At 43.7% G+C, this 26740-nt stretch overlaps 1 protein-coding gene across 1 annotated transcript; it reads left to right on the forward strand.

Annotated features, from left to right (window-relative positions):
* The first annotated feature begins 5287 nt into the window (after positions 1-5287).
* Positions 5288-25452, forward strand: LOC115470655 (cytochrome c oxidase copper chaperone). Its single transcript, XM_030203998.1, has 4 exons — positions 5288-5408; positions 15713-15852; positions 23324-23440; positions 25152-25452. The coding sequence occupies exons 2-3, from the start codon at positions 15734-15736 to the stop codon at positions 23406-23408; spliced, it is 204 nt and encodes a 67-aa protein (XP_030059858.1). The 5' UTR covers positions 5288-5408; positions 15713-15733; the 3' UTR covers positions 23409-23440; positions 25152-25452.
* Positions 25453-26740: the final 1288 nt, after the last annotated feature.

A 26740-nucleotide genomic window follows, 5' to 3' on the forward strand; every position in this document is an offset into this window, starting at 1 on the left:
GGCCACTAAAACAGACATCATGATAAGAATCAGGTGCTCAACATTCAGAGTTTCTATCTATCTACTTATTTACTTATTTATTTATGACATTTATATCACACATTAAACATGAATTAGGTGGAAACCTGGGAGCATTTAAAAAACTTTTTTCCTGTGCCTACATGAAAAGAAAAAGAAGGCATGTGGGAACTTGCTCCTTTTCTTTTGTGGACTGCAGTGATATATTATAAAAATGCGCTTGATATTTTTTCTATTATTTAGAAGACAGATATTGAATAATGAGGGCAGAATTACCTTCATGCAGAGTCGGACTAAATGTGCCAGCATTGTCCAGTTCAGCAAACTATTAGTTCCCAAGTTTATACAAAGTTAATTATGTTCAATGGAAAATAAATCTGTTGGCTCAGGCAGCTTGCTATGTGAATATTCCATCACTACTACTTAACATTTCTAGAGCGCTAACTAGGGTTACGCAGCACTGTACAGTTTAACAAAGAAGGCCAGTCCCTACTCGAAGGAGCTTACAATCTAAAGGACGAAATGTCAAGTTGGGGCAGTCAAGATTTCCTGAATAGAGGTAAAGTGGTTAGGTGCCGAAGGCAACATTGAAGAGGTGGGCTTTGAGCAAGGATTTGAAGATGGGCAGGGAGGGGGCCTGGCGTATGGGCTCAGGGAGTTTATTCCAAGCATGGGGTGAGGCGAGGCAGAAAGGGCGGAGCCTGGAGTTGGCAGTGGTGGAGAAGGGTACTGAGAGGAGGGATTTGTCTTGAGAGCGGAGGTTACGGGTAGGAACGTAAGGGGAGATGAGGGTAGAGAGGTAAGAAGGGGCTGCAGACCGAGTGCATTTGTAGGTTAGTAGGAGAAGCTTGAACTGTATGCGGTACCTGATCGGAAGCCAGTGAAGTGACTTGAGGAGAGGGGTGATATGAGTATATCGGTCCAGGCGGAAGATAAGACATGCAGCCGAGTTCTGAACAGACTGAAGGGGGGATAAATGGCTACGTGGGAGGCCAGTGAGGAGTAGGTTGCAGTAGTCAAGGCGAGAGGTAATGAGAGAGTGGATGAGAGTTCGGGTGGTGTGCTCAGAGAGGAAAGGGCGAATTTTGCTAATGTTATAGAGGAAGAAGCGACAGGTCTTGGCTATCTGCTGGATATGTGCAGAGAAGGAGAGGGAGGAGTCGAAGATGACTCTGAGGTTGCAGGCAGATGAGACAGGAACGATGAGGGTGTTATCAACTGAGATAGAGAGTGGAGGGAGAGGGGAAGTGGGTTTGGGTGGGAAGAGAATAAGCTCGGTCTTGGCCATGTTGTTTCAGGTGGCGGTTGGACATCCAGGCAGCAATGTCGGATAAGCAAGCCGATACTTTGGCCTGGGTTTCGGCAGTGATGTCTGGTGTGGAGAGGTAAAGCTGGGTGACATCAGCATAAAGATGATATTGGAAACCATGAGATGAAATCAGGGAGCCCAGGGAAGAGGTGTAGATTGAAAAAAGAAGGGGTCCAAGGACAGATCCCTGAGGAACTCCAACAGAGAGCAGGATGGGGGTGGAGGAAGAACCATGAGAGTGTACTCTGAAGGTACGGTGGGAGAGATAAGAGAACCAGGAGAGGACAGAGCCCTAGAACCCAAATGAGGACAGTGTGGCAAGAAGTATATTGTGATTGATAGTGTCAAAAGCGGCGGATAGGTCGAGAAGGATGAGGATGGAGTAGTGACCTTTGGATTTGACAAGGAACAGGTCTTTGCAGACTTTAGATAGTGCCGTTTCTGTCGAGTGTAGGGGGCGAAAGCCGGATTGAAGCGGATCGAGGATGGCATGAGAGGAGAGAAAATCAAGGCAACGGCTTTGAACGGCGCGTTCAAGTATCTTGGAGAGGAAGGGTAGGAGGGAAATGGGGCGGTAGTTGGAGGGACGGGTAGGGTCAAGTGATGGTTTTTGAGGAGTGGTGTGACTACAGCATGCTTGAAGGAGTCAGGGACAGTTGCAGTGGATAGAGAGAGGTTGAGGATATGACGGATGTGGGGGGGTGACAGTAGGAGAGATGGAGTTAAGTAAGTTGGTGGGGATGGGGTCAGAGGAACAGGTGGTGCATTTCGAGGAGGAAAGAAGATGGGCGGTTTCCTCTTTGGTAATATCAGGAAAAGAGGAGAAGGAGGCCTGGGTTGGTTGGTTGGTTGAGGGAGTGGGTTATAGGGTGAAGAGGAGGAGATGGTTTGGTGGTGAATTCGAGGTTGATCTTCTGCACTTTGTCGCGGAAGTAGTCAGCCAGTGATTGAGGAGAGTGTGGGGGGGGGGGGGAGCGGAGGGCACTTTGAGGAGGGAGTTAAGGGTGGCGAAGAGACGACGAGGGTTAGAGCTGAGGGAATTAGTCAGTTGGGTGTAATAGTCCTGTTTGGCGAGGAATAGGGATGACTGGAAGGAGGATAGCATGAATTTGTAATGAATGAATGAAATCAGTGTGGGTGCGTGATTTCCTCCAGAGGTATTCAGCCGATCGGGCGTAAGGGGTCAGCCAGGGCTGGGGGTTAGTACGCATTGTGGGACGGGAGATGGATGGTGTAAGGGTGTCCAGAGCAGAGGAGTGGCATAATAAGTGGAGACAGCCTTGTCAACAGACTCGGAGGACATGATGGAAGGGAGGAGATTAGAGATACTAGAGGTTAAGGTGGGAGGGTCGACAGCCTGGAGATTCCTGGAAGTAGTGGTTAGTGTTGGGCGGGACTGCGGGGGAGGGTGATGAAGTGTGACGGTGATCAGGTGATGTTCAGAGAGAGGAAGAGCTGAGGCACAGAAATTGGAGGGTGAGCAGGTAGAGGAGAGGACGAGGTCAAGACAGTGGCCAGATTGGTGAGTAGGGGTGGTGGAGCTGTTTTATTATTGCTACAAACAAGTATATATTAAGGGCATTTGCTTTAAACTTTGTTTTAATTCATTTATTTAGTCCTTACAGCACATGGATTTGCTTTTTAAACCCAAAGGTGAATCCTAAGGATGCCTGAACAATTAGGTATAAACTGTGTTGTCCTGACTTTACTTGTTTTGAACTGCTTTGGGTCCTACTGATCTGTACATCTGCTGTCTGGAATTTTGGAAAATGGAAATGAGAAAATAAAAATTAAGTTTTGGATGTATTCTGTAGAAGCTGTTTATGGCTATGATTTCTGAATTTGCGGCATCATTAAAGGACAGACTTTTAAGTGCCCAGTTTTATATATATGCTAATCTCAACTTTGTTAAATGTTTCAGACATATCCATCTATTTGCTCCCATGATATAACTGAATTCTATTATTCTGTCTCGTATTTTCAAATGTGAGCCACATCGAACCTGACTTCTGCTTGGGATAATGTGTGATATAAATGTAAAAAAAAAACCAAAATCCTTTATCCTCCATCTTGTAAGACACTGCTTATCCAGCTGGATGGTGATGGCACAAGGAAAGCAAGTTTGGTCCAGTGAAGACTAACTCAAAATAACTTGTTCCTTAGCTGGGCCCTAGTATTGGAGGAGTGGCCTAGTGGTTAGGGTGGTGGACTTTGGTCCTGGGGAACTGAAAAACTGAGTTCGATTCCCACTTCAGGCACAGGCAGCTCCTTGTGACTCTGGGCAAGTCACTTAACCCTCCATTGCCCCATGTAAGCCGCATTGAGCCTACCATGAGTGGGAAAGCGCGGGGTACAAATGTAACAAAAAAAAAATGCGACCATACCATACCTCTGTGATTACATTCCACTAGTAAGTTTAACAATTAACTGGCTTTCTTTGAAAGATTATATAAACTTTGGATGCATGACTAGGGACACAAATATACACTTATTTATTCAATATCACAATTCCTCATATACAGCCACAAAACAGTTGTTTAGGGTGGATAGTGTTCACAATGAGCTCTTTTTATTATCGACCAGATAGAGATAAAAGTTTTCAGTTTTGGCACAGTATAAGTCATCACAAAAACAAAATATAAGAAAACCAATGGACTGCTTTAGGGGCTTATAGCCCACTTTGTTATGTTTAAACAAGAAATATTATTTTTAGTTTGACTTATAAAACCACTTGCCCCTGAACCATGTTCAAAACAAAATAATCTATTTCTGTATATGTAACATGTGGACTTCTACAAAACAGAGATTCCAAGTGCCCCAATGAAAGGAGAGTTTAATTTTACTTGCATTTAATTTCAATATATTCCATCTTTATAACACCAGGCTTCAAAGGCAGATTACAGCAACACTTAAGATGAGCCCATCAGGAAACAAAGGATACCCTCACTGAAATTTGGCCATCTGTATTCCTTCAGTGTTAAGTTTCCTGCTGTGCTGTGTTTGTGTTACAGAGAGAGTGAGGGCATCTCTCTCCTCCCCCCTCTGAGTCCTTCACTGTTACAGAGAGAGGGATTTCGTGCTGTGCTGTTTTCCTTCACTCATGGGGAAACCGGATATCTCTGGCGCTTCACACATCCGGCTGGAGGCTTCATAGAACGTTGGGGTTGCCTTTTATATATATAGATAGAAGATGGGGTTGCCTTTTATATATATATAGAAGATATGGGAAGATTTCAAATAAATTAAAAAGCAGTACAATAAGTAAAGAACAAAACAAAATCTGTTGTCTACCACCTTGTAAGGCACTGCCTATCCAACTGGAACAGCTTTAGACTTCTTACAGATGGATCGGGCATAGGCAGTCCCTTATTTCTAATCATCTTTTGCTATTGTTTTCAATAGCGTTTACTATTGTTTTAGCTGTACTAAAACCACGGCAAGCTCCGCCTACTGACTTCAGCTCACATAATGGGCTAAATAGGCTCACTGTCACTTCGTCTCCTATTTTATCCACCCTCCTTGGTTTCAACAACCTCCACGAGCAGCCAGCGAAGCAGCGATCAGGCGGCACGTGGAGAAAATTGCCACACGCCTGCGCTATAGATCAGATCGATGACCTCCTCTGGTACTGCTGCTAGCACGTGGATGTATCAGTGACAGTGTGCCCTTGAATTTCCTTGGTAGAAGTTTCGTCAGCCCCGGCAGAAAGCAAGTGCGGCTGCGCTAACTATATCACACGGAAAAAGGTCTTTTTGATTATAAATCACACCAGCACGCCATATTGATGAGTTTCAAGCGCTGGTACACTATGATCCATATACCCAAATATTGCATAATAAGATACTCTTTCGACCACCCCTACGATTTCTTCCTAAGGTGGTGTCTTCATTTTATTTAAATCAATCCATAATACTTCCACTATTTTTCGGCCATGCTGCGCACTCCTCTGACGCAACTTCTGCTTCCGGCAAGGCGGGATCAGATGTACAGAGAGAAGTTGTGTAATGTGTGTAATACAGTATCATAGGGGACGGAGCACCGGAGAAGGAAAGCTGTAGGGATTGTTAGTGGGCGACTTCAGGTATGAGTTTGATGTGGGGTGGGGTTGAGGGAGAGATGCTGTATCGCGGACGAGGAGAGTGGAAGCTAGAGAGAGATGGCAGATCATGCGGAGGGGTGCCGATCTCCGAATGCGTGTGAGGAGGGGTGCTCGGCATGTGAGAGAGTGTGTGTGAGTACTGTCGAATGCGTGTGACGGTACCTTTGGTTCAGGAGAGAAACGTGGACTATCGGTGCTTAACGAAGCATGGCATATGTTTGCTGCGTTCTCGTGTTCTCTACTTGGGCAGCTGAGGGAGCAGCGAGTAAGTGCCGCCACCTGAGTTTGGGCAGTGAGCAGCCTTCCTTTCCATTCTGACAGGAAAGAGTCTCTGTGACTGTGACACAGCATTAGTGCTGACTTGTTTATATGGATTGGCCACTGCTGGAAACAGGATACTGGGCTAGATGGACCATTGGTCTGACCCAGTATGGCTATTCCTATGCCTAAGGGCAGTACAGCTGTCAACACAGCGTTTCCGTTTCTCTGTGGTCCCTGCCTTGGACTGTTTTATTTTAGGCTTATGAAAAATCGGTGTCCAGCAGCTCTAGGGACAGACGGGGGTGAAAGCATGGCAAAGTAGCATAGTCTTGTACTAGGTTTTTATATCAATGGAAAGCAATGTGTTTCTGCCTTATTAAGATTTGTCTCCTATTTAGGATTAGCCCAATGAAGAAAGAAATACATTGATTTTCCTGAGTTAGTTTCAGTCTTGTAGCATAGATAATTGTGTGCCAGTTATTTGTTAAATCATTCACTTCTAAGCTGGTGCGTCCAGATCTTTTGAAGTTTCAGTTACTTGTGTCTTTCCCCACCAAGGGGACTTACAACAATAATTTTGTTCAAGGAATTTTACTGTAAATTAGTAATGCAGTGAGTGACCATATGAACTTGTGATTTTGGGGACAACAATTATTTAAAAGTCATCAGAGCTCCCATATTACCCAGTTCCAGGAGAGAGGCTTTCTGACAAGCCCATCTCGATGCATTATGGAACCTGAAACACTGATTTCAGTGGATAGAATCAGGCTACAAATATTAACATTGCTAAGTTTAAAGCCAGGACTGGCCAAAAAGCCTCCCTCCTGGAACTGGGCAACTTGGCAGCAGTGTGTGTGTGTGTGTGTGGGGGGGGGGGGGGGGGTGCTGCTAGTAATGGTACCAGTGGAAATTTGTTCCTGATGCTTAAAAGAATTTACATTGAAAAATGCACCAGCAAAACTTAAGGGATCTTTTACTAAAGATTAGTGCGAATTATCTGCAGCAGGGTTTGTAAGAGTAGAATGGGTCCTGTGGTAGATAACTTGCACTAACCTTTAGTAAAAGACCCCTTAATATGATGCTTGTCTGACCATGTTTTGTTTTGTTTTTAAAGCACTAAAGTTACTGAAAAATCTGCAGGTACATGGGTCTGTATGGTAGTTGACCCATACTGTTTTCAAGCATTTTGTTGGCACCACAATAGAGAGGAAGGACTGCGGAAGAAAGGAGAGCTAAACTGAATTTTGAGATTGTTGATGACTTAAATTCATCCATGGATTAAAGTCATACCAGTTATGTTATGAGTAAATAGATTTCCCCAGTGTATTTTTTTTTCCTAGTAAAAAAAGGTGCTGATTGCCAAACACCAGGCCATCCCCCAGGGGTGGGGTAATCACTAAGGGCCCTGTCCTACAATAGCAAGCCCCCCTGCAACCAGCCACAACATCTGTGAAAAGGCAGTATTTACTGTGTAAAATCTGGGCTCTTTAATACCCAGGGACAATGGATTAATTTTAGCATAGTAACATAGTAGATGACGGCAGATAAAGACCTGTACGGTCCATCCATTCTGCCCAAAAGATAAACTCATTATGTGATACTTTATATGTATACCTGACCTTGATTTGTCCTTCCCATTTTCAGAGCACAGACCTTAGAAGTCTTCCCAGCACTAGCTTTGCTTCCCAATTACCTATGTTGCACGCAATATACGCTAAGGTTCTGTGGATCCATTCCTTCTGAACAGGCTTCTTTTGTGTTTATCCCATACATCTTTGAATTCTGTTACCTTTTTCATCTCCACCTCCTCCTGTGGGAGGGCATTCTAAGTATCTACCACTCTGTGAAAAAATACTTCCTGACATTTTTCCTGAGTCTACCCCCCTTCAACCTCAATTAATTTTCTCTAGTTCTACCGCCTTCCTGTCTCTGGAAAAGGTGTGTTTGTGGATTAATAGCTTTCAAATATTTGAACGACTGTATCATATCACCCCTGTTTCTCCTTTCCTCCAGGGTATACAGTACATGTTCGGTTCAGTGTCTCCTCGTATGTCTTGTAACGCAAATCCCATGCCATTTTTGTAGCTTTTCTTTGCCTCCAAAACTGAATACAATACTCCAGGTGGTGCCTCACCAATGACTTGTACAAGGGCATCAACACCTTCTTTCTTCTGCTGGTTACACTTCTCTCTATACAACCTAGCATCCTTCTGGCTACTACAGTCACTGCCTTGTCACACTGTTTTGTTGCTTTCAGATCCTCAGATACTATCACCCCCAAGAGCCTTCTCCCTGTCTGTGCATATCAGACTCTCAACTCTCAGCTCCTAAAACATACGTCTCTTATGGATTTCTACTCCATAAGTGCATTTCTTTGCATTGAATTTTAATTGCCAAACATTAGACCATTCTTCTAGTTTCTGCAGATCCTTTTTCATGTTTTCTACTCCCTCCGGGGTGTCCACTCTGTTACAAATCTTGGTATCATCCGCAAAAAGGCAAACTTTACCTTCTAACCCTTCAGCAATGTCTCTCACAAATATATTGAACAGAATCGGCCCCAGCGCCGACCCTTGAGGCACTGCACTACTCACCTTTACCTCCGAGTGAATTTCATTAACTACCACCCTCTGGTGTCTGTCTATCAACCAATTCCTAATCCACTTCACCACTTTGGGTCCTATCTTCAGCCTATCAAGTTTATTCAAGAGCCTCCTATGAGGAACCGTGTCAAAGGCTTTGCTGAAATCTAAGTAGATTACATCTGTTGCACATCCTCGATCCAATTCTGTAGTCACCCAGTCAAACAATTCAATGATATTCGTTTGGCATGATTTACTTTTAGTAAAACCATGTTGTCTTGGATCTTTCAACTTATTGGATTCCAGGAAATTCACTATCCTTTCAGCATCGCTACCATTACTTTTCCAATACCTGAAGTGAGGCTTTCCAGGCTGTAGTTTCTAGCTGCTTCTCTATCACCATGTTTGTGAAGAGGGACCACATCCGCACTGCTCCAATCCTATAGAACCTCCCCTGTCTCCAAGAATTTATTAAATCTTTAAGAGGACTCGCCGGAACCTCTGTGAGCTCCCTCAATATCCTGGGATGGATCCCGTCCAGTACCATGGATTTGTCCACCTTCAAAATTTTCAAGTTGTTCATAAGCACTCTCTTCTGTGAACAGTGATATATCCTTTCCATTCTCATATGTACTTTAGCCAATCAATCGTGGTCTTTCTCCAGGATTTTCTTCCATGAAAACAGGCAGTAAAAAAGGTGCCAGTACTTGGTACCCCTGAGTACACCCTGAAAAATACCCTGGGTATCCCTTTAACCAATATAGGCAGACCTCCATCAGCTTGTTTGTACCAGTCGATGAGAGAGAGGGTGCATTTGGTTGACTAGTACGCTGTAATTTACAATGCTTCTGAACACTATGAGGATGGGATTGGTATCAAAGGAATACATTCTCGCTGCTGTTTAAAGGAGGATTATTTGAGGGGCTGGCTAGAAGGGGACATACAGTGGTGCTGTGGGAGAGGGGAAAGCTGGCTTGAAGGGGGGGCTAATGCTGGGGCAGGGGAACTAGCTGGAAATGGGCTAATGGTAAAGCACTAATGGTGGGAGACTTGAACTGGAAGGAGGCTGATGCTTGTGTGTACTGGGGTTGGGACCAAGGAGGTTTAATGGCAGTCTCATGCCGTCCTCTATCTGGTTCATTATCTGGGCTGAAGCCAGTGGGCAGAGCTTGCTGCCATATTGGTTTGTCCAAAACAATAGCAAGCTTGTCAAGTTTTATATTTTTAAACCTGCTTGGTTTTGCATTCTCTCTGTTAGGGGATCGAGGGAATGGGGGGGGGGGGAGTTTTTGAGGGGTCTGTGAAGGGGAGAGGGTTAATGTTTTTGTAAGTGCTCCAGAGCTTCAAAAGGTAAACAAAGGATACTGTGGAATCCTCTTAGTAAACCTTTTAAAAGTTCACTTTTTTGTTCCACAATCCTTGAGATGCGGACTCTTTACATATATTCCCCCCCACCTGTTTTTTTTAAAATACATTTAGATGTTTTTAACGCTGTGGACTATTTCCTGGACTCTATCCTATAACATTTTTGTACTCCTTAAAAGTTGATTGTGGTGGGTCTGATTGTGGTGTGAGCCCCCTTTCTTATTTGCAGTGCTGTATTGTGGATTTCAGTGTTGCGCTACAGGCCTTTATTTTGTTCATTTAAAAAAAACAAACAGTAGCAGCCCATGGCCCTGGTGCTGGGGGGTGATAAGGAGGAGAAAGAAGAAAAGGTTATATGCAGGGAAGGATGGAGAAGGAGGAGCAGAGGGATGGATGCTGGCATGAGGGGGGGAAAGCAAGATCAGTAAATATTGGAGGAGTAAGTAGGTGGGTGTTGGGGATGGGGAGAAGGAAAGGCAGAAGGGGCAGATACTGAAGACATGGTGATGTGGAAGAGCAGGGACTTAGATGTATGCAGAGACTCTGGAACTAGGTGGGCGTCCAAAAGATCGGCTCTAGGATTGACTGGATATTGGCAGAGTAAGTGGGGATTTAGGGTTTGGATGGGTTTATAAGTAAAGATTTGGGATTGGGTAGGGTGAGAGTGGAGTTTTGGAGATTAAGTGGGGAGTAGTGAAGACCAATAAATTAAGCAGAGATTGGGTGAGGGATATGAGATTGCTGTGAGACTGCAGAAAGATAGGGAGGGCATGATTTGAAAGCCTTTGAAGGCTTTGGACAGATGGGGGGAGGGGGTGGTGGTTGGGAAGCAGTTGAAAGGAACACAGGGTGAAAGGCAAAGGAAGGGGCAGGCCTCTCAAGGAGGTGAGTGGAAATAGGGGAGGTAAAAGAGGAAATGACCAGGTAGGGTGCAAGAAGAAAAAAAGAGAAGAGTGGGGGAAGATAGGCTCTTTCCAATCAATAAAACCAATAAATATCCAATCAATAAAACCAAATATATTTGAAAAAAGTATGTTTATTATAACAGGTCGACTCGACACAGCCGTGTTTCGGCGACATAGCGCCTTCTTCAGGAGTCTACAAAGCCAAATATAAAACATAAATATGACTGTAAACTGTAAACAACAATGATCATAAAAGAATATTATAGATATATTAACGTAGAAGACATCTATAAAAGCATGAATTATAATTAAAAAAAAAGACATCAAATAAATTTATAAATACAAAAATGCATGAAATGTTTCCACAAAAAGTAATTACAAATTAAGCAAAATTAAAAACATAATTAAAAACAAACAAAACCAAATAAGATGTGGTGTTGCAAATGAAAACTTAAATTCCTAAAATGCGCAGGGAGGTAGGAATGACACATCATCAATATCATATATAAACTCTAAGCAAGGAATTTTCAAAAAAACAGAAAAACAGTGACATGGTTAACACATTTTCAGGTAGGGTGCAAGACTTAAGAAAGGGACTAGAAATGAAGAGAAAATGAGTAATAGAGAAAGAGATGGGACTGTTGAAGGGACAAGAGGCACAGAAGGAAGATGAGACGTGGGGTTAAATACAGAGAATGGGAATGTGGGACTAGAACATGGGTGAAGGATGTGGGGGGGGGGGGACTGGGAGAACAAGATGTAAGAGTAGAAAATGGAAGGTTGGTAAATAATTGAAAGGTGAAGAGAGAGAGAGAGACTAAAGACTGAGGCAGGAGAAGGAGGAATATAATTAATATAGGAAGACAAAATGCAGATAAGAGACATGAAGAAAACGATTGATCCTTCCAGAGAGATGTGGGGGGACAAGAAGGGATGATGACAGTGAGAGTAAAGAAACCGAAAATGGAAGTGAGATTCTAGAAAATGATGTAGGAGAGAACTAACAAGAGGGACAGGACCAGGAGCAACCCAGCTGGAAAAATAATGATCAGACAAAGGTACCAAACTACTTTCAGTTTTTAGAGAATGAATATATCATATTTAAATATGAACATTTTGTATTATGTTCTTTCTTCAGTGCACCAGTTCCCTGAGTCTAGGTTTTTGGGTTAAATGTATTTATTTTTTTGTCTGCATATTCATTTTTAATTTGCAGCCTTACTCTTTACTGGGTGATAGTCTGTTTTGTATGTGTAACCACAGTGAAGGATTCTGTTAACATACAGGTTCTGTGTAGGAATCTGTAGCAGTCTGGCTTGTTCTCTACTGGAAGTATAGTGATGTGAAAAAGTCCCCCTCCCCCCTCCAGGTTTCCCCTATTGTTGCATATATGTCACACTGAATGGTGCTTGAATTTGAAACAAAATGTAATATTAGACAAAGGGAATCTTGCATTGTTACTTTGTTTAAGGAACAAAGTTATCCCACATCCATATCACCCATGTGAAAAATCAACTGCCCTGCAAACTTAACTGGTTACATCAGCGTGTGCAGCAATAATTGCAACCAATCGTTTCCTATAGTTTGATATCAGTCTTTCACATCACTGTTGAGGAATCTTATCTCACTCTTGTTCTTTGCTTTAATTCAGACACATTTGTAGGTGTTTTTGTGCACAAACATCTAGTTTTAGTGGATGGCTGAAACTGGTTGGGGCTGGAATATAATCAGACATGGCCAATCATGAGAGAGCTCAGGTGCCACTTGGAGCTGGATTTGCATTTCCATTCCATTACTTCTTGCGCATTTCCTATTGGCTGTAGTTGGAACCTACCAGGTTCTGCTGCTGGAGTATAGGGGTGTAGCCCAGGGGCGTAGCCAGACACCCAATTTTTGCCCTATCCCACAAGTGATTTGGTCTCTCCCTCTCTCGCCTGCATGCCATTTGGTCTCTCAAACATCCTCCCTCCCTCGTATGCAGCAACTAATACACATTGCTCATGTTGGCCCCACAGCCTTCTCTCTGATGCAACTTCCTGTTTCCGCATAGGTGGGAATACGTCAGAGGAGAGGCTGTGGGGCCGGTGCAAATAGTATGTATCAGTCGTTGCTCGCTGCAGGCGAAGATTTGCTATTTACAAGGTATGCAGGAGGGACAGTTGTTGGGAGTTTTTGGCTGATGAGGCTTAGGGATCCCTGCCAGCCACATCATAGGTGTGCTGCTACTGGGTGGGCCTTAGCCCAAAGTGGATGGGACTGGGCCCATCCAGGCCCACCCTTGGCTACGCCACTGGTGTAGCCACAGTGCAAACTTGACAGCATCGGCATGGGGGAAGCAAGCTGGGCTCTTCTATGAAGGCTGTCTCTGTCCTGCAGCTCCCTCCCTTAATGAGTGTCTACCTTCAAAGTTTAGTCAGCAGCGATTCTACAGACTACTTGCAGCTGATCTGGAAACCTTCTTTCTGCTTCATCCTGCCCTCTTTTGACATAAGTTCCTATTTTGGCCTGGGTGGAATGCAGCAGAGAAGGCTTCAGGGTCAGGTGCAGGCAGCATGTAGGAATCGCTGCCATTGCTAAAGGATGGAGGAAGCTGCAGGACCACAGGAGCCTCCCTAGCCAAGTCCAACTTGCTTCTCCGGACCAAGGATATGCTAGAGAAAGGCTGGACAATGGGAGGGAGGAAAGAAAGAGGGAGAATTGTTGGGCGGTAGAAGGGAGGGAGTGATGCTGCATTGGGGTCAGGGAAGAGAAAGGACAGGAAGATATCAGGTTATGAGGGTGGGGAGAAAGAGGGAGCAGATGTTCAGCTAGAAGGGTAGAGGGAGGAAGAGGCTGGGAATAGTAGAACCATGTGGGAGAGTAGAATGACTGAGAGGAGGATAGTGATTACATAGAATAGAAATATGGTAATGGTTAGTTGATTAAAGATGAAAGGAAGTGGAAAGCTGGGGAAGGAGAGAGATGAAAAGCTATTTCGTGCGAAAAAGAAATAGGAATTTGATAGGTAGCTGAAAAGTAAAAAGAAGGATGAATTTTGAGTGGACAGAGAGGCAGGAAAGAGCCAGAAAGGAAAGATCAATATGTCAGACACAAATATAGTGAGGAAATGGAAAAAGACAGGAGAGAGGAGAAAAGAAGTGGATAGCAGCCGCTTGAAGGAGAATTTAACAGAGGACAGACAGGAAAGCGGAAAAGAAGATGGAACCAACATGATGGAAAAGTAAAATGTTCAGACTAAGGTAGAAAAAAGCATTTTATTTTGACTTTATTAACTGAAATATGTTAGTTTTGGGAAACGTACATAGCAGATGTCATTGTATTGCATTCACTAGAAAAGAAAATGCATTTTCTGTTTTTATTTCTTCAGTGTTGCAGTACATGCTGAGTCTTAAGTTCCCAGTTCAGATTTGGTCTACATATTTTTATTTCTAATTTGTGATTTTTTGTACTGTATTTGGTTGTGGGTCTGTCAGTGTGATAGTGGCAGGTGGGACGCTTGGAGGAGAGGCAGGGAGGAGAGAGGATCGCTTGGGGGGGGGGGGGGGGGGCTTTATTTTCTGACCTGGGCTGCAGCATGTCTAACACCAGCTGTAGCTGGTAAGGATCCCTAAGCACTGCCAGCTGAGGACTTCCTCCAAAGTTGGCCAGAAATCCCTTCTACTAAGCTCTACAGTCGGCGGCAGCATTCTTGAGCCACCGACAACTAATCACACGTGGGGTGTCGGCATTGGTGGTTCAGGGACATTGCTACTGCCTGACAAGCTTGGTAAAAGGGGGTTCTTGGCTGCCTTTGGGGGAAATCTTTAGCTGACAGACCTTGAGGATCCTCATTAGCTAACGTATTTATGTTTTGAGTTGGAAGGTGCCTGTGGGGGGAGAGAGGAGGCAGAGAGAAACTTTTGTGCCCACCTGCTTTGAGCTGAGGCCCACTCAAAATTTGCTGTCTGGCTATGCCATTGGAGCAGTAAAAGGAGCTTGAGAGGGAGGGTGTAGATTCTGCACATGAACAGATAAGGAGGCAGAGCATGACAGTCAAGGTCAAGGGTGCTCTGCACAGAGCTTCCTTTATAGAATACAAGCTTAACATGCATTTTGCACCTAACTTTGGGTGTGAGCACTTACACCTGTCAAAAGCTGGTGCCCAACTGATGGCAGTTAAGCGCGTGAGTCTAGGTGTTCTATAACATCATGCTTAAATTCTGGGAATGCCCCTGACCCAGCCATGCCCCTCCCATGGCCACACTCCCTGTGGAGTTGCATGCTTTGAAATTTAGGTGCACATGTTACTTGTTCTGGCACCTGTGCAGAATCTGAGGGTAAATGCACTAGCATTGCCGTTAGGCAGTTACCACAGTTGCTGAAGACATAAACGGAAGCGGAGGTCCATGAAAACTATAGCAAAAGTAAAACAAACAAACAAAAAACCCAGCAGACCTTGTGAATAAACTTTAATCCAAGAAAATGTCTTTTATAAATCGATTTCATTTTAAATCAACTGACCAAAAACATGTTTTCTAAACACTGCATCAGGGGCAAGAGAACTTTTAAAATAGAAATCTAAATCTTTTCCTATACACCCGCAATAAAGGAGTTAAAAATAGTCCAAAACACACTCTCCATTTTTTTGGAGGTCTTTTTACTAAGGTGTGTTAAGCACTTAATATGCAAATTAGCAAATGTTAACTGCATCTGCACAAGTGTGCCAATTGTTACTGTGGTGGTTTAATGGTTAGCATATGATAACTTGTGCTTTAAGTGCTTTTTGTGTTGGGAGACAGGAACTAGATAGAACATGAGCAGAGAATGGGATGGATAGCATTGCAGTTGGTGTAGCAAACATATTGTACACTGTGTGCCAGGACTTGGATGATTCCTTTAATGTGATAATTCGGTTCCCGTCACACAGGAGCAGACACAAGAAGGTAAGGGGGTGGAGCAGCAGCCCGAGTGTGTGTGTGTGGGGGGGGGGGGGGGGGGGGGGAGGGGTGTGTCAGCAGCCCAGATGGTAGGTGGGGTGGTCCTACCCCAAGAGCGGCAGTACCTGTTGGTGGCCCTGCTCTCACTAGTAAGGACTATTCAGTCAAAATTTCTGTAAGTTATTTCCTGAATTCATCTGAAAAGTGGAATGATGCTAGTTTTGGACCATATGTAATAGCTATTTTTGTGTTCTTAGTAATCTCATCTGACCCTGAAGATGTCAAACTTAATTTCTGCAAGCTGTGAGTCCCAAATTGGGAGTCCTGAAGCCCAGGAGAAGAAGCCCCTAAAACCATGCTGTGCCTGTCCGGAGACAAAGAAAGCACGGGACTCTTGGTAATTGACTTGACCCTGTCTGCTTGTGTAATGGTGAACCCTGGAATCAAAAAGCTATGTTCTCCCCCCCACCCCACCCCCACTTGCAATTCAGCATCCCTCCCCAGTCTATGCCTTCTCCAACGTGGGAGGGACCAAGGGGGGGGGGGGGAGGGCATTTTCACCCCTGGATTTCTGAGCTGCCTGCCATTTGTTGTCCTCTGGATCCAGCACCTTCCTAGCTATTGCAGCTGTTCTTGCTCTTTACCTTTTATCAGGCACACTGAGCAGACAAAATAGCTTGCAATTGCAGCAGACGGCAGTCTAAAATGGGAACATGCACAACTAGGCCTGCTTAGAACCTCTTCCAACCCTGGGAGCCGTAGAATCTCTGATACACCCCGCCCCCAAAAGAAGTATATGTTGGAAGGGTGAGATTCTACTGCTTTCAGGGCTAACGGATGTTGCTCTGGCAGGGAGAGAGGGAAGTACTGGACCATATGGGGAAGATCAGACTCTGTAGCTGGGGGGTGGGGTGGAAAAGAGATATGGGGACGGAGAAGGGAAAGGGCATGAGATTTGATATACCACCTTTCTATGGCTACAGTGAAAGCAGTTTACATATTAAGTACAGGTACTTATTTTGTACCTTTGACAGGTGATTTGCCCAGAGTCACAAGGGAAGCTGCAGTGAGAATTGAACCCCAGTTCCCCTGCTTTGTCAGGCCACCGCACTAACCATTAGGCTAAAAATGATTGACCAAGTCAGAGGAGTGACATCAGGAGGAGAGGGGAGGGAAAGGTTAAGGGGGATGCTGAACATGGAGAGGGGTAGGGAACAGAGAGGAGATGCTGGTCTTGAGGGGGGGGGGGGGGGTTATAAGATAGACAAAGGAGAGAGATGGTGAAGGCTGGTGTTTGCAGATGGTAGGGTGGGAGAAGGGGGCATCATGTTAAAAGAGTGGTCTGATGGTTCCATGGTGGGAGATAGGGACATGGGTGGGGGCAGTGCTGGACCATAAAAGAATGGGGATACAGATATGAGATGCTAGACCACCTTGGCCCCGGGGGAATTAGGAAGACAATGGAGTCCTGGATGCCCGACTAGGGAAACAGAGAGGGGACTCTAGATATAGGGGGAGAAAATAGAGAAATAAATAGAAAGCTGTAGGTTTCCCTCAAAACCCTGCATTACTAAGAGCTAATGAAGATGCCCTAAGCAAACCACCTAGCTTCCTAACTGGTTTAAAAGCCTATAAATCAAAGCAGGCCAGGGGTGGGTTGGGGGGAACTAAACTCTAAACTGCTAGCTGTGCTATATACTGATGCTATGAAACTGCTTTAACTGCAACTTGAAATGGCAAACTATACTCTAAAACTGTTTTTATGTGAAATTCTAACAGTGACTTTAAAGGTTAAACTGTTTCCTGTCTTTGCTAAATAATCATAGTAATTGAAAGTAAAGACACTGGAATAACCTATTCAATCCCAAGTCTACCTAATCCCGGTAGGTAAAATACTCACCAGTGAAGTTTTCCACTTAGCATTTCCTTTCTCAGCACCTTTTCTTTAGTTGGTCTTTTTTAGTTCCGCCTCCTTTTGAACCTCTTGATTCTGCAACCTTTAAAGATATCACCATTAAGACAGGCTTTCTTGTAGCTATTTGTTCAGCTAGACAATTTTCAGAATTACAGGACTTGTCCTGTAGAGAACTTTTTTTGTTCTGTAGCAAATACAAAGTTGTGCTTAGACTGGTTCCAATCTTCCCATGTTTCCATCAGAATCAGACTATCTTTTTACCTGTTTCTCAGAATCTTTTTTTTTTTTTTTTTTTAATTTAAATATTTTTTTATTCAAGTTTCTAATAACATTACAAAACTTTCACTCAAATCAACCTGAACACATCTTTTCTGAAAAACAGCACTTAAGGTTACAAGTGTAAAGTTTGTATACATTCATTAACAACATAGACCTTCCCCTTCCCTCGTTACCCCCTCCCCTTCCCTACCTCCCCCCTCCCAATGCTTTCCTTTTCAAGGCTTTTCTTTTAAGTCTACGATGCCATTTCTGGCCTCTTTTGTTACCCCACCCCAATAGGCACCATTTCGGGTCCTTGGGAAACAAAACTTCCAATACTACTGATAATTTGCTAGTTAGTTCTTCCCAAAAGGGCACAATTGACCTACATGACCACCAAATATGAAAGTAGCTTCCTTGCTCTGATCCACATCTCCAACACTGATCAGAAGCTGAAGGGAACATTTTTTTACCTTATCAGGCGTATAATACCACCTGCTGAGCACCTTATAGGCGTTCTCTTTAATTAGCACACACACTGACGCCTTTTTCACTTCAAAACAAATCCTCTCCCATTCTGTCATACTCATCACATTGTAAATCCTGCTCCCAAGCCCTCATGTATGCTAGTTTAGTTGTGATTTCCCTCTAATCTATATAAATAATTCTCACCTCCAATTCTGAAGCTCACTGTGTGGCAGGGAAACACTGAAGCCCTGTACTGTTGTAGCCTGTCAGCACCACTCACTCTCACACCCGCCCTCAGCCACGCCCCATCCAGACATAATTTGCAACCCCAACGTTCTAATGAAGCCTGAAGCTCCACCCACTTCCCTGAAGGGTTCATTAGTTCGTGGTGGTGAAGCCACCCCACTGACCACGTCTCTGTGCCATGCCCTCGCGTCAAACGTGATGACGTCGAGGGCGGAACAATTACAGTGAACTGATCGCTGAACGAAAGGAACGCAATGGAAAGGGAGGAGTAGGGAAACATGCGGAGTGTGTTTCCCTACTCCTCCCCCTGCCTGACAATCGGCTGCCAGTGCGCCGACGAAACCAAAATGGCGCCCAAAACAAGCGCACAAAAACGGGACAAAACCGCTTCGGGAAGGAGACAGCCAGACAGACTCAACGTCGAAGGGTGCGAGGGAGGGACTTACACTCATGGGCAAACAGAGAATCACAATGACGTGCATGACAAACACCCTCTCTCCCCGCACCCTCCCCGTCGCTACTGGACCCGCTGCTCTCTCCCTCCCCCCTCCCGAGTCGCCACTGCACCCCCTCCCCCCACCCACAATCCCCCTCAAACACCCTCCTCCACACCTCACAGGTTTGCTTTCTTTGCAGTGTATGGCAATGACGGCTGCACGGGCCACAGGAAACAGAGATTAACCAAATTGCCTTCCTTGCTTGCCCTCCCTCACCCACCCTCCTCCCCCATGGTCATTGCCGCAGCCGCTCGCCGTCACGCCAACACCTCAACGACAACATGGATGCAGCACCTCACAGCTTTGCTTTCTTTTGAGTGTATGACGATGACGGCTGCACGGGGCAGGGGAAACAGAGATTAACCAAATTGCCTTCCTTGCTTTCACTGCACTACATAGCCTTACGTCCACTCCTGTCTACAAACAGAGGGGAGGGAGGACCGCATGCAACTCGGAGGGGACACAGGGAGAGACCGAGGGAGGGGGGGGACCTTGCTAGCGCCCGTTTCATTTCATACAGAAACGGGCCTTTTTTACTAGTATGTAGATATAGTCTGGAAATGCCTCCCCTCCCTGTACCAAGTGTTTCCCATAAGGTTTCCAATACCTCCCCTTCTAGAGGGTCATTCTTAAGCCATCCTTACCCTCTTATGAATGTTTTAATCTGAATATATGCAAATAGGTCCATATCTGGTAGTCCAAATGACCTCTGAAGTTCCCCAAACTCCCTCATTTTCCCTTCGTCCAAGAAGTCCCGAAATTTTTGCAGGCCTTTCCGATCCTATTCCCTAAACACTCCCCCCTCCCCCCCAGCTGGGAATTCTGGCTCCTGCGTGATCTTAGCAAGAGTTGAGATTTTTCTACCTCCCCGAAGCTTTCCTTTCATCGCTTCCCATACATTTAATAAGTGAACCACAAATGGATTATCCCCTTGTTGCCTAGAGGCTTCCTTTGTTCTAGAAACCCACAAACTCCCCTCTAAATTCTGACCTGGTGTAAAAGCCTGCTCCAACCTCGTTATTGGCTGTTTCTCAGGATCTTAATGAGGGTAAAGCAGTTGCCTTTTTACAAATTGGATGTGGGACACATGTTGAAGTAACTGAACAGTACAGAGGGAATAAGGAAATCAGATAAACTCTTTATTCTTTTTGCTGCTGGGGTCTTTCTCCCCCCGCCCCAGTCTCGCTACTGCTGGTGAGACTGAGGTGGGACCCCAAGGAGGGATACTCAAACTCGCATGGGTGGGTAGGGAAGGCTAGTAGTTAAGTGTTCCCCTTCCCCCAAAAAGCTTTTGACCTGTCAGGAAACACCTAGCCACCTGCCTAGGGTTAGCCCACGGCCACTTAGAGGGTCTGTCCCCCAGCACAGCTAAGGTCTGCCTGCACCTGCCGCTTGTACTCTACACTAGCACCCTTCTTCCATGACTGGATCACAACTACCTCTAGGCGAGTCTCCTGCTCTCAAGTTATCCCCAGTGATTTCTAGGTTACTGAGGCCACACTCCCAGTAGTCCCACAGTTCCCAGAAAGCACTCGCAGACCTGACATACAAACCACCAGGATTATTTATCAGTCCAGATAGGCAATAAACTAAATATTGTTTATTGCCTTTTAAAAATCGAACAGTGGAACAAAATAGTGCAATCAGCAACCATTAACAGGTAATGAAATATGAACAATTATAAAGCTATCTAAACATTTGTATACTGTCTCAGCAGTACCTGGGAAGATCAGGACTTAAAATTCACTGAGCCTCAGCAAAGATCCGTCTCTTTTCTCCCGGGCTAAGGCTGAAGCAACAGCCAGCAACAACTGCTGGGTAATTTCAAACTCCAGGCCAATCAAAGCCAGTCAACAAGTTTAGAGGTATACTGCTCACAGTACTATAGATCACTTCTTCACTGAGTGAAACTAAAAGAGGGCATTTACTTGTGTATAACAGCTTTAACATAAACATGCACCATCTGCTGGCCAAACTAGAAAAATGCATTTCAGATTTGATAAAGGCAGTTTTACAGGCTTAAAATACATGGTTCTGTCACATGACCTTTAAAAAAATGTTCATTCCTTGTCATCAGCAGCAGATGAATCCATTAACTGATGGGTTGTATCCGCCTACCAGCAGGTGGAGATAGAGAACAGTGAAAGACCATAGTGCCTCTAGGACAGCTAGTCCCAACTGCCTTCAGTATTTGCTGTTGCAGTATCTACAGATGTCAAATGACTTAGGACTTCTGATCACCTTTTTGTCTTGTTGGTAGGTCCTCGGCGTTGAGGCCCGGCGTCTAAGGCCACTATAGCCCGTTGGCTGAAGGAAGTCATTTTTGCTGCATATCTGCTTTCAGGTCGGTCTCCGCCTGAAGCGTTTAAGGTGCATTCCACGAGAGCCATCTCCTCCTCGTGGGCTGAAACGGGTGCACTCTCTTCAAGAGCTCTGTAGTGCGGCTACTTGGGCTTCTCAGTTCTCTTTTGCCCGGCATTACAGGCTGGATGTTACAGCGAAGCAGGATGCTGTTTTTGGAGCTCAAGTATTGGCTCATGGTGTGACCTGTTCCCACCCTAAGTAGGGATTGCTTTTGTACATCCCATCAGTTAATAGATTCATCTGCTGCTGATGACAAGGAAGGGGAAATTTAGGTTCTTACCTTGGTAATTTTCTTTCCTTTAGTCACAGCAGATGAATCCATGATCCCTCCCTGTCTGACTTTGTTTTTTGTTCAGATCTTTCATGCAAATATATATCTCATTGGGAGAAGTTGGAAAACAGTTATCAGAGTTTCTACATGATGTTCTACTACAGGAGGTTGAGATCGTCCCTCCTTTGATGCTCCTGTTATGGGGCGATTGTTCGCTGTGAGGAAAGTTTATGTTATTATACCTTTATGGTTCACTCTGCTTTGGAAATCTCAAATACTGAAGGCAGTTGGGGCTAGCCGTCGTAGAGGCACTATGGTCTTTCAGTGTTCTCTATCTCCACCTGCTGGTAGGTGGATACAACCCATCAGTTAATGGATTCATCTGCTGTGACTAAAGGAAAGAAAATTACCAAGGTGTAAGAACCTAATTTTCCCACAATTTTGCAATCTGTAGACATGTGGTTCTCTCCATTTACTTAGTTGTCTTAGATCTGGTAAGTTTAAGCAATTTTTCAGTTGCTACCTATGTGGCCACAGAAAATTTGCTTTATCTATTAGCTGGCTGTTTTGAAAATTGGCCTGTTATCCATGGGGGTCTGACAAAACCCCTGATATTTATTTATCTAAAAACAATTGATTTCCTGTCTATCAATAGCAATTCTAGATAATGCTGCTAGACATTTTGAGGAAAATAATCATTCCTTCATCTGCTTTCTAAAGTAACTTAACATCCAGTGTAGACCTGAAATCAATAGAGAACATATTCCACAGTATAGATACTGTGAAAATGTAGGGGCAGTGTATAGTTGCTGCACCCAGGGTTCCTCAAGTGTAGTCTTAAGAGAAGTGCAAAGGCCTAATGAGAACAAAGTTTTTTTTTTTTTTTAATACAAGGTTTAGCAGTTTGAACTTAAATCTTTGTGCTTAATTAGCAACCAAATAGTTGGTGAAACCATGGGATTTTGTGTTCCATGACATGCACCACAGCATTTTAAACTAATTGAAGCACTTTCAGGGTACAGGAGAACAGTGAACTATATTACAATAGTCCCATGCCAGAAAGAATATAACTTGAAATATTTTATGGAAGTCTTGGCTGGACAGAAAAGGTCTTGGTCACCACAGCAACTTGTCCCATTTTCCTATCATATGGCTTCGTTGTTAATTGAGAGTCTACATGGTATAGCAGCCCCTTGCATAACAAATTTGAGATTTAAGGAGAACTGCAAAATCTAGACACAGGATTGACAAGGGATGGATGCAAGGTTTCCTACGCGCAAAACATGCCTCCATCTTTGTCAGATTCACAGCCAGATCATTTTGTCATAACTAGTGCACTATTGGCCATAGGCAAGAAGCCATATTGATATATTGTGGGCCCAGTGAAGTAGGAAATGAGGCAAAAAGCATAACATCAGCATAAATGCATTAGAAGACATCTCAGCATGTCACACAGGCAACACCCTGGGTTGTATAGGAAACCTATCCACTTTACCTGTTGAAAATATACAGACAAACATTGCTCAAGACTCTCACACCCAAACCTAGTACGTGCAACTGAAAGTGACAAAGTGTTATCTAAAATTGTCAGATTTTCCTGAGCCTTTAATATGGTGTTAAACATATTTCATGCATGCATGCATACCTGGCTTCAGCTGATTCTAATTGGTTTTGCATATGTATTTTTCAATTTGCCCACTAATATATCAGGGTTTTTTTTTTTAATTATTATTACTGTTAGTGAGCACCAATACCTTTCAAAGCATATTTACTTGTTGACCTTCATAGTTAGGATTTTGTTTTATCAGATGTGTAAAACCAGGTTTTTTTTGTTTTTTTCGCTTTCCAGTATCATAGAGAAAGGAGAGGAGAACTGCCAAGCGCTCATTGAGGCTCACAAGGAGTGTATGAGAGCCTTGGGATTTAAAGTATAGGTGCAGAGGGAAGCAGGAGCTTTGCGTGCTTGGTAAGTTCACTACAAGGTACTATGGTACTGCCATTAATTGTCCTCCCCTGCTACCACTTGAGTGCAAGCAAGTTTTGACACCTCCCCGCCCCCCCTTTGAAATCTTACTACTTCTTGTGAATTTGCTGAATACATTTGTGACCTGCTGAGTGAAAAGGTACCAAAAATGGTGTATGTGACTTATATATATTGCAAGATAGTGGGATATCAACTGCATAATCCTGCAACATTTCAGCCCCGGGTATGTCTTTAAAAATGAAAAATGTTTATCAGTTTAAAAAAGTATGATTTTTGGAAAAATGCATTTGAAATTTAGCAAACTTCTATATCTCTGTAATCCATAGGAAGTTACAGATAAAAATTTGACATTTCTACTTAACATTACATTATATCTAAGTCTTCTAGCCCGCATGTACCTGAATAATTCAATGTATGTAAGTGGTTCCTGAGACCGTGTGCTACATTTCCAGTTAAACACTGAAAATAAGTCTGCATAATACAACGCCTTCTGAGTTAAAGTACAGATCTTAAAATGTAATCTAGCATCTATAGGAAGCCAGTGCAATTCTAAAAACAATGGTGTTAGGCTGATTTATTCTGAACCTAAATATGATTAACAGCTGCATTCTGTACCGACTGCAACGTGCGTTTCAGAGATTTTGAACAACCAATATAGGCAGAATTACAATAGTCTAGTTGTGATAACACTAAAGGTTGAACAAGTAATCTAAATGTAAACTGATCAAAAATATTTACTTACATTTCATTAATGAGTTGCTCAGATATATTTCTGCAACCTAGATAGCCTTTGTCTCCTATTTGTAACCTCACTTTTGATACCTTTTGCTCAGTGGGTCACATTTTATTACTGGATCTTAATGCAACACTAAGAATCCAACATGGTGTAATATGTAGCCAAGGGAGCATATGGCCAGGCCTCAATTCCCTGCATAGTGACCTTTAGGAAAACTGTAATGATGGCTCACTTGAGACTAATAAGTAGAAGGTAAAATTGTGGCTAAGGTGAGAGGAATACTGCTGTTACTAAGAGGCACTTTTTCTTATGAGTGGTGTTGGTAGGGTCAGTTTTTTGGAAGAGTGTCTCTCTTGACCAACATGCAACTTGTGAAATTGGAAGAAGAGAGGAAAAAAGCAGTCTCTGTCTCACAAGGAGGGATGTAAGATCTTGAATTTTTTTATTTTGATCTCTAAAAAAAAATTAAAAAGTCCCAGCCTTCTCTGACATTCTCCTCATGCTTTTCCTCAGCAAGTCTTGTTAGGGCACGCATATATCGGTAAATGATGATCATGAGGGTTTGTTTAAGGCCATCCCCAATTGGCTAGTCCTCTTATTAGTTCCTAGGTCACTGCTTCTCTCGCTCACGCTGCTGACCTCACATCCAGTAGGATTTTCAAGATATTCACAGTGACTTTAAGATGATTTTTCCATACATTGGAGATCCACACTATACAAATGTATCTCATATTTGTATGGATACCCTAAAAACACAGCTATCTGAGGGATCAATACGACAGGCTTGGGACTGCCTATTCTAGGTCTGAGCCTAGTGTTTTCTATGAAAGTTTGTTCAGTTAGACTCCAGTATGGATGGTAGTACTGACCTCCTTGGAAGAAACTAAATTAAAATCCTTAACGTTGAGAAAAGTTCCCTGAATAAAGTACATATTTCTTATTCTCTTTCTCTTCCAGGGTATATGCTGCTGTTGGATGATGATTTTGACTGAAATGAAAGAGCGACTTATTTCTGAGCAATATTTTATTAATGTCGAAGAGAGAATTGTGTGTTTCTGTTTGTCATGTCATGTTTGTACCAAAAAAAAAAAAAAAATACCCTGTGTCCCTTTTGGTATTTTGATCTACTTGTACTAAGGGACTGGTACATCTGATCCTTATTTTCTGTTGTTTGAATTGTGATGAGTGGCTCATGCTGTAACTAGGAATTATATTATCTGGCAGATAAGCTATTTTATCAATAAAATTTCTAAAAATATTTGTGTCTTTTTTTTTTTTTTTTTTTTTTTCTGTCCTTGTCATCCTAGCTAAAAAATTGAAAATAATCCAGTTCCGTTCACCCCACCTTTTGTTGTTCTGTAAATGCTATCCACTCAGGAAGATGGCTTACCTTTCGAAGAGTTTCAGGAATTTTGTTTGCCTGCACCTTTTGGATAAGTAAAAGTGGTTATTGTAGCAAGAGAATGTGTGCCCTGGCTGATGGCTTTTATGATGCACCCTGTGAGCATCAGTTATGTTAGACACGTCTCATCTGCTGGCCTAACTGAAAATGTGCCAAGCGCTTGCTGTTTCTTATCCTAGTGTTCATGTCCTTGGGAGGCTGCCTGGGATCTTTATGCTCTGGAAAGTAGAAGAGCTGAATAGCATCCAAGAATTTTAGTCAGTTGCAATTTTGTCATGGTATTCTTGCTGAATGAAACTTCGCATGCCTAATTTTGGAACCCTTTTTCTAAAGTGTGGTAAGTTTTTTTGCATTTACTACATGTTAACAGTAAAAAATAATGTACAGTAAGTGCAAAGCCTTTGTGGTAAGTGCACAGGGTCTGTCCAGCATCTACCCTGCCTTTACCGCACAGGGCAGACATGGCATGGCACTGTTACATGCAGTGGCAGATGCACCTGTACTATCTCCCACCGCATGTAACATGGTGCAAGTGTAGAAAATAAGTCTCGTAGCTGTGGTGGTGTGTCCTCCCCGACATCACTTTTTCTCCTGATCCCCCCACCCCCCACCAGACCTACCTTCGGGTCTCCATGGTGGTCAGAGGTAGTGGAACCTCTCTTTATCTGCCTGGGATTGTGCTAAGGATCCAGAATGGCCACCATGACCCCTTGCAGTCATCTCGCTATACTACTGGAGTATTGCATACTGACTTCTAGTAGTCATGGGGGCCGTTTTGGATCCCGGTGCAGTCCTGTGTGACAAGGATTGGAAGGAGATTGACTGTTGGGGGGGGGGGGGGGGATTAGAAGTGTGATATTGGGGGAGGGGCTTGTGACTTGAGGGGTGGAAGGAGAGAGATGGGGGATCTAAAGGAAAAATGATGTCTGGGGTGAAAAAATGTGGAGAGGGAGTACCATCGCACCTTCACTGGCAGCTAGCACATGCTACCGAATTGTCAGTAGTGCTGTGGCACTTAAGTTTACCTTAAGAAAATATCTGCGCTATCGGTAGTCATGATAGCATGCAGTACTGATCTGTGTGCTAGCTGTCAGTCAACCTTCCTCCGCCCACAGATGTCACAGGTTCCCACCCATTTCCACAT

Source organism: Microcaecilia unicolor, chromosome 5 (genome assembly GCF_901765095.1).
Source record: "Microcaecilia unicolor chromosome 5, aMicUni1.1, whole genome shotgun sequence".
Taxonomy (NCBI): Eukaryota; Metazoa; Chordata; class Amphibia; order Gymnophiona; family Siphonopidae; genus Microcaecilia; species Microcaecilia unicolor.

What these genes read in the sequence shown, in the direction of transcription:
- LOC115470655 (XM_030203998.1), top strand. Translation starts at nt 15,734, where the DNA reads ATGTCAAACTTAATTTCTGCAAGCTGTGAGTCCCAAATTGGGAGTCCT. An exon ending in AAGAAAGCACGGGACTCTTG is followed by an intron (nt 15,853 to 23,323) that starts GTAATTGACTTG and finishes TTCGCTTTCCAG; the next exon opens with TATCATAGAGAAAGGAGAGG.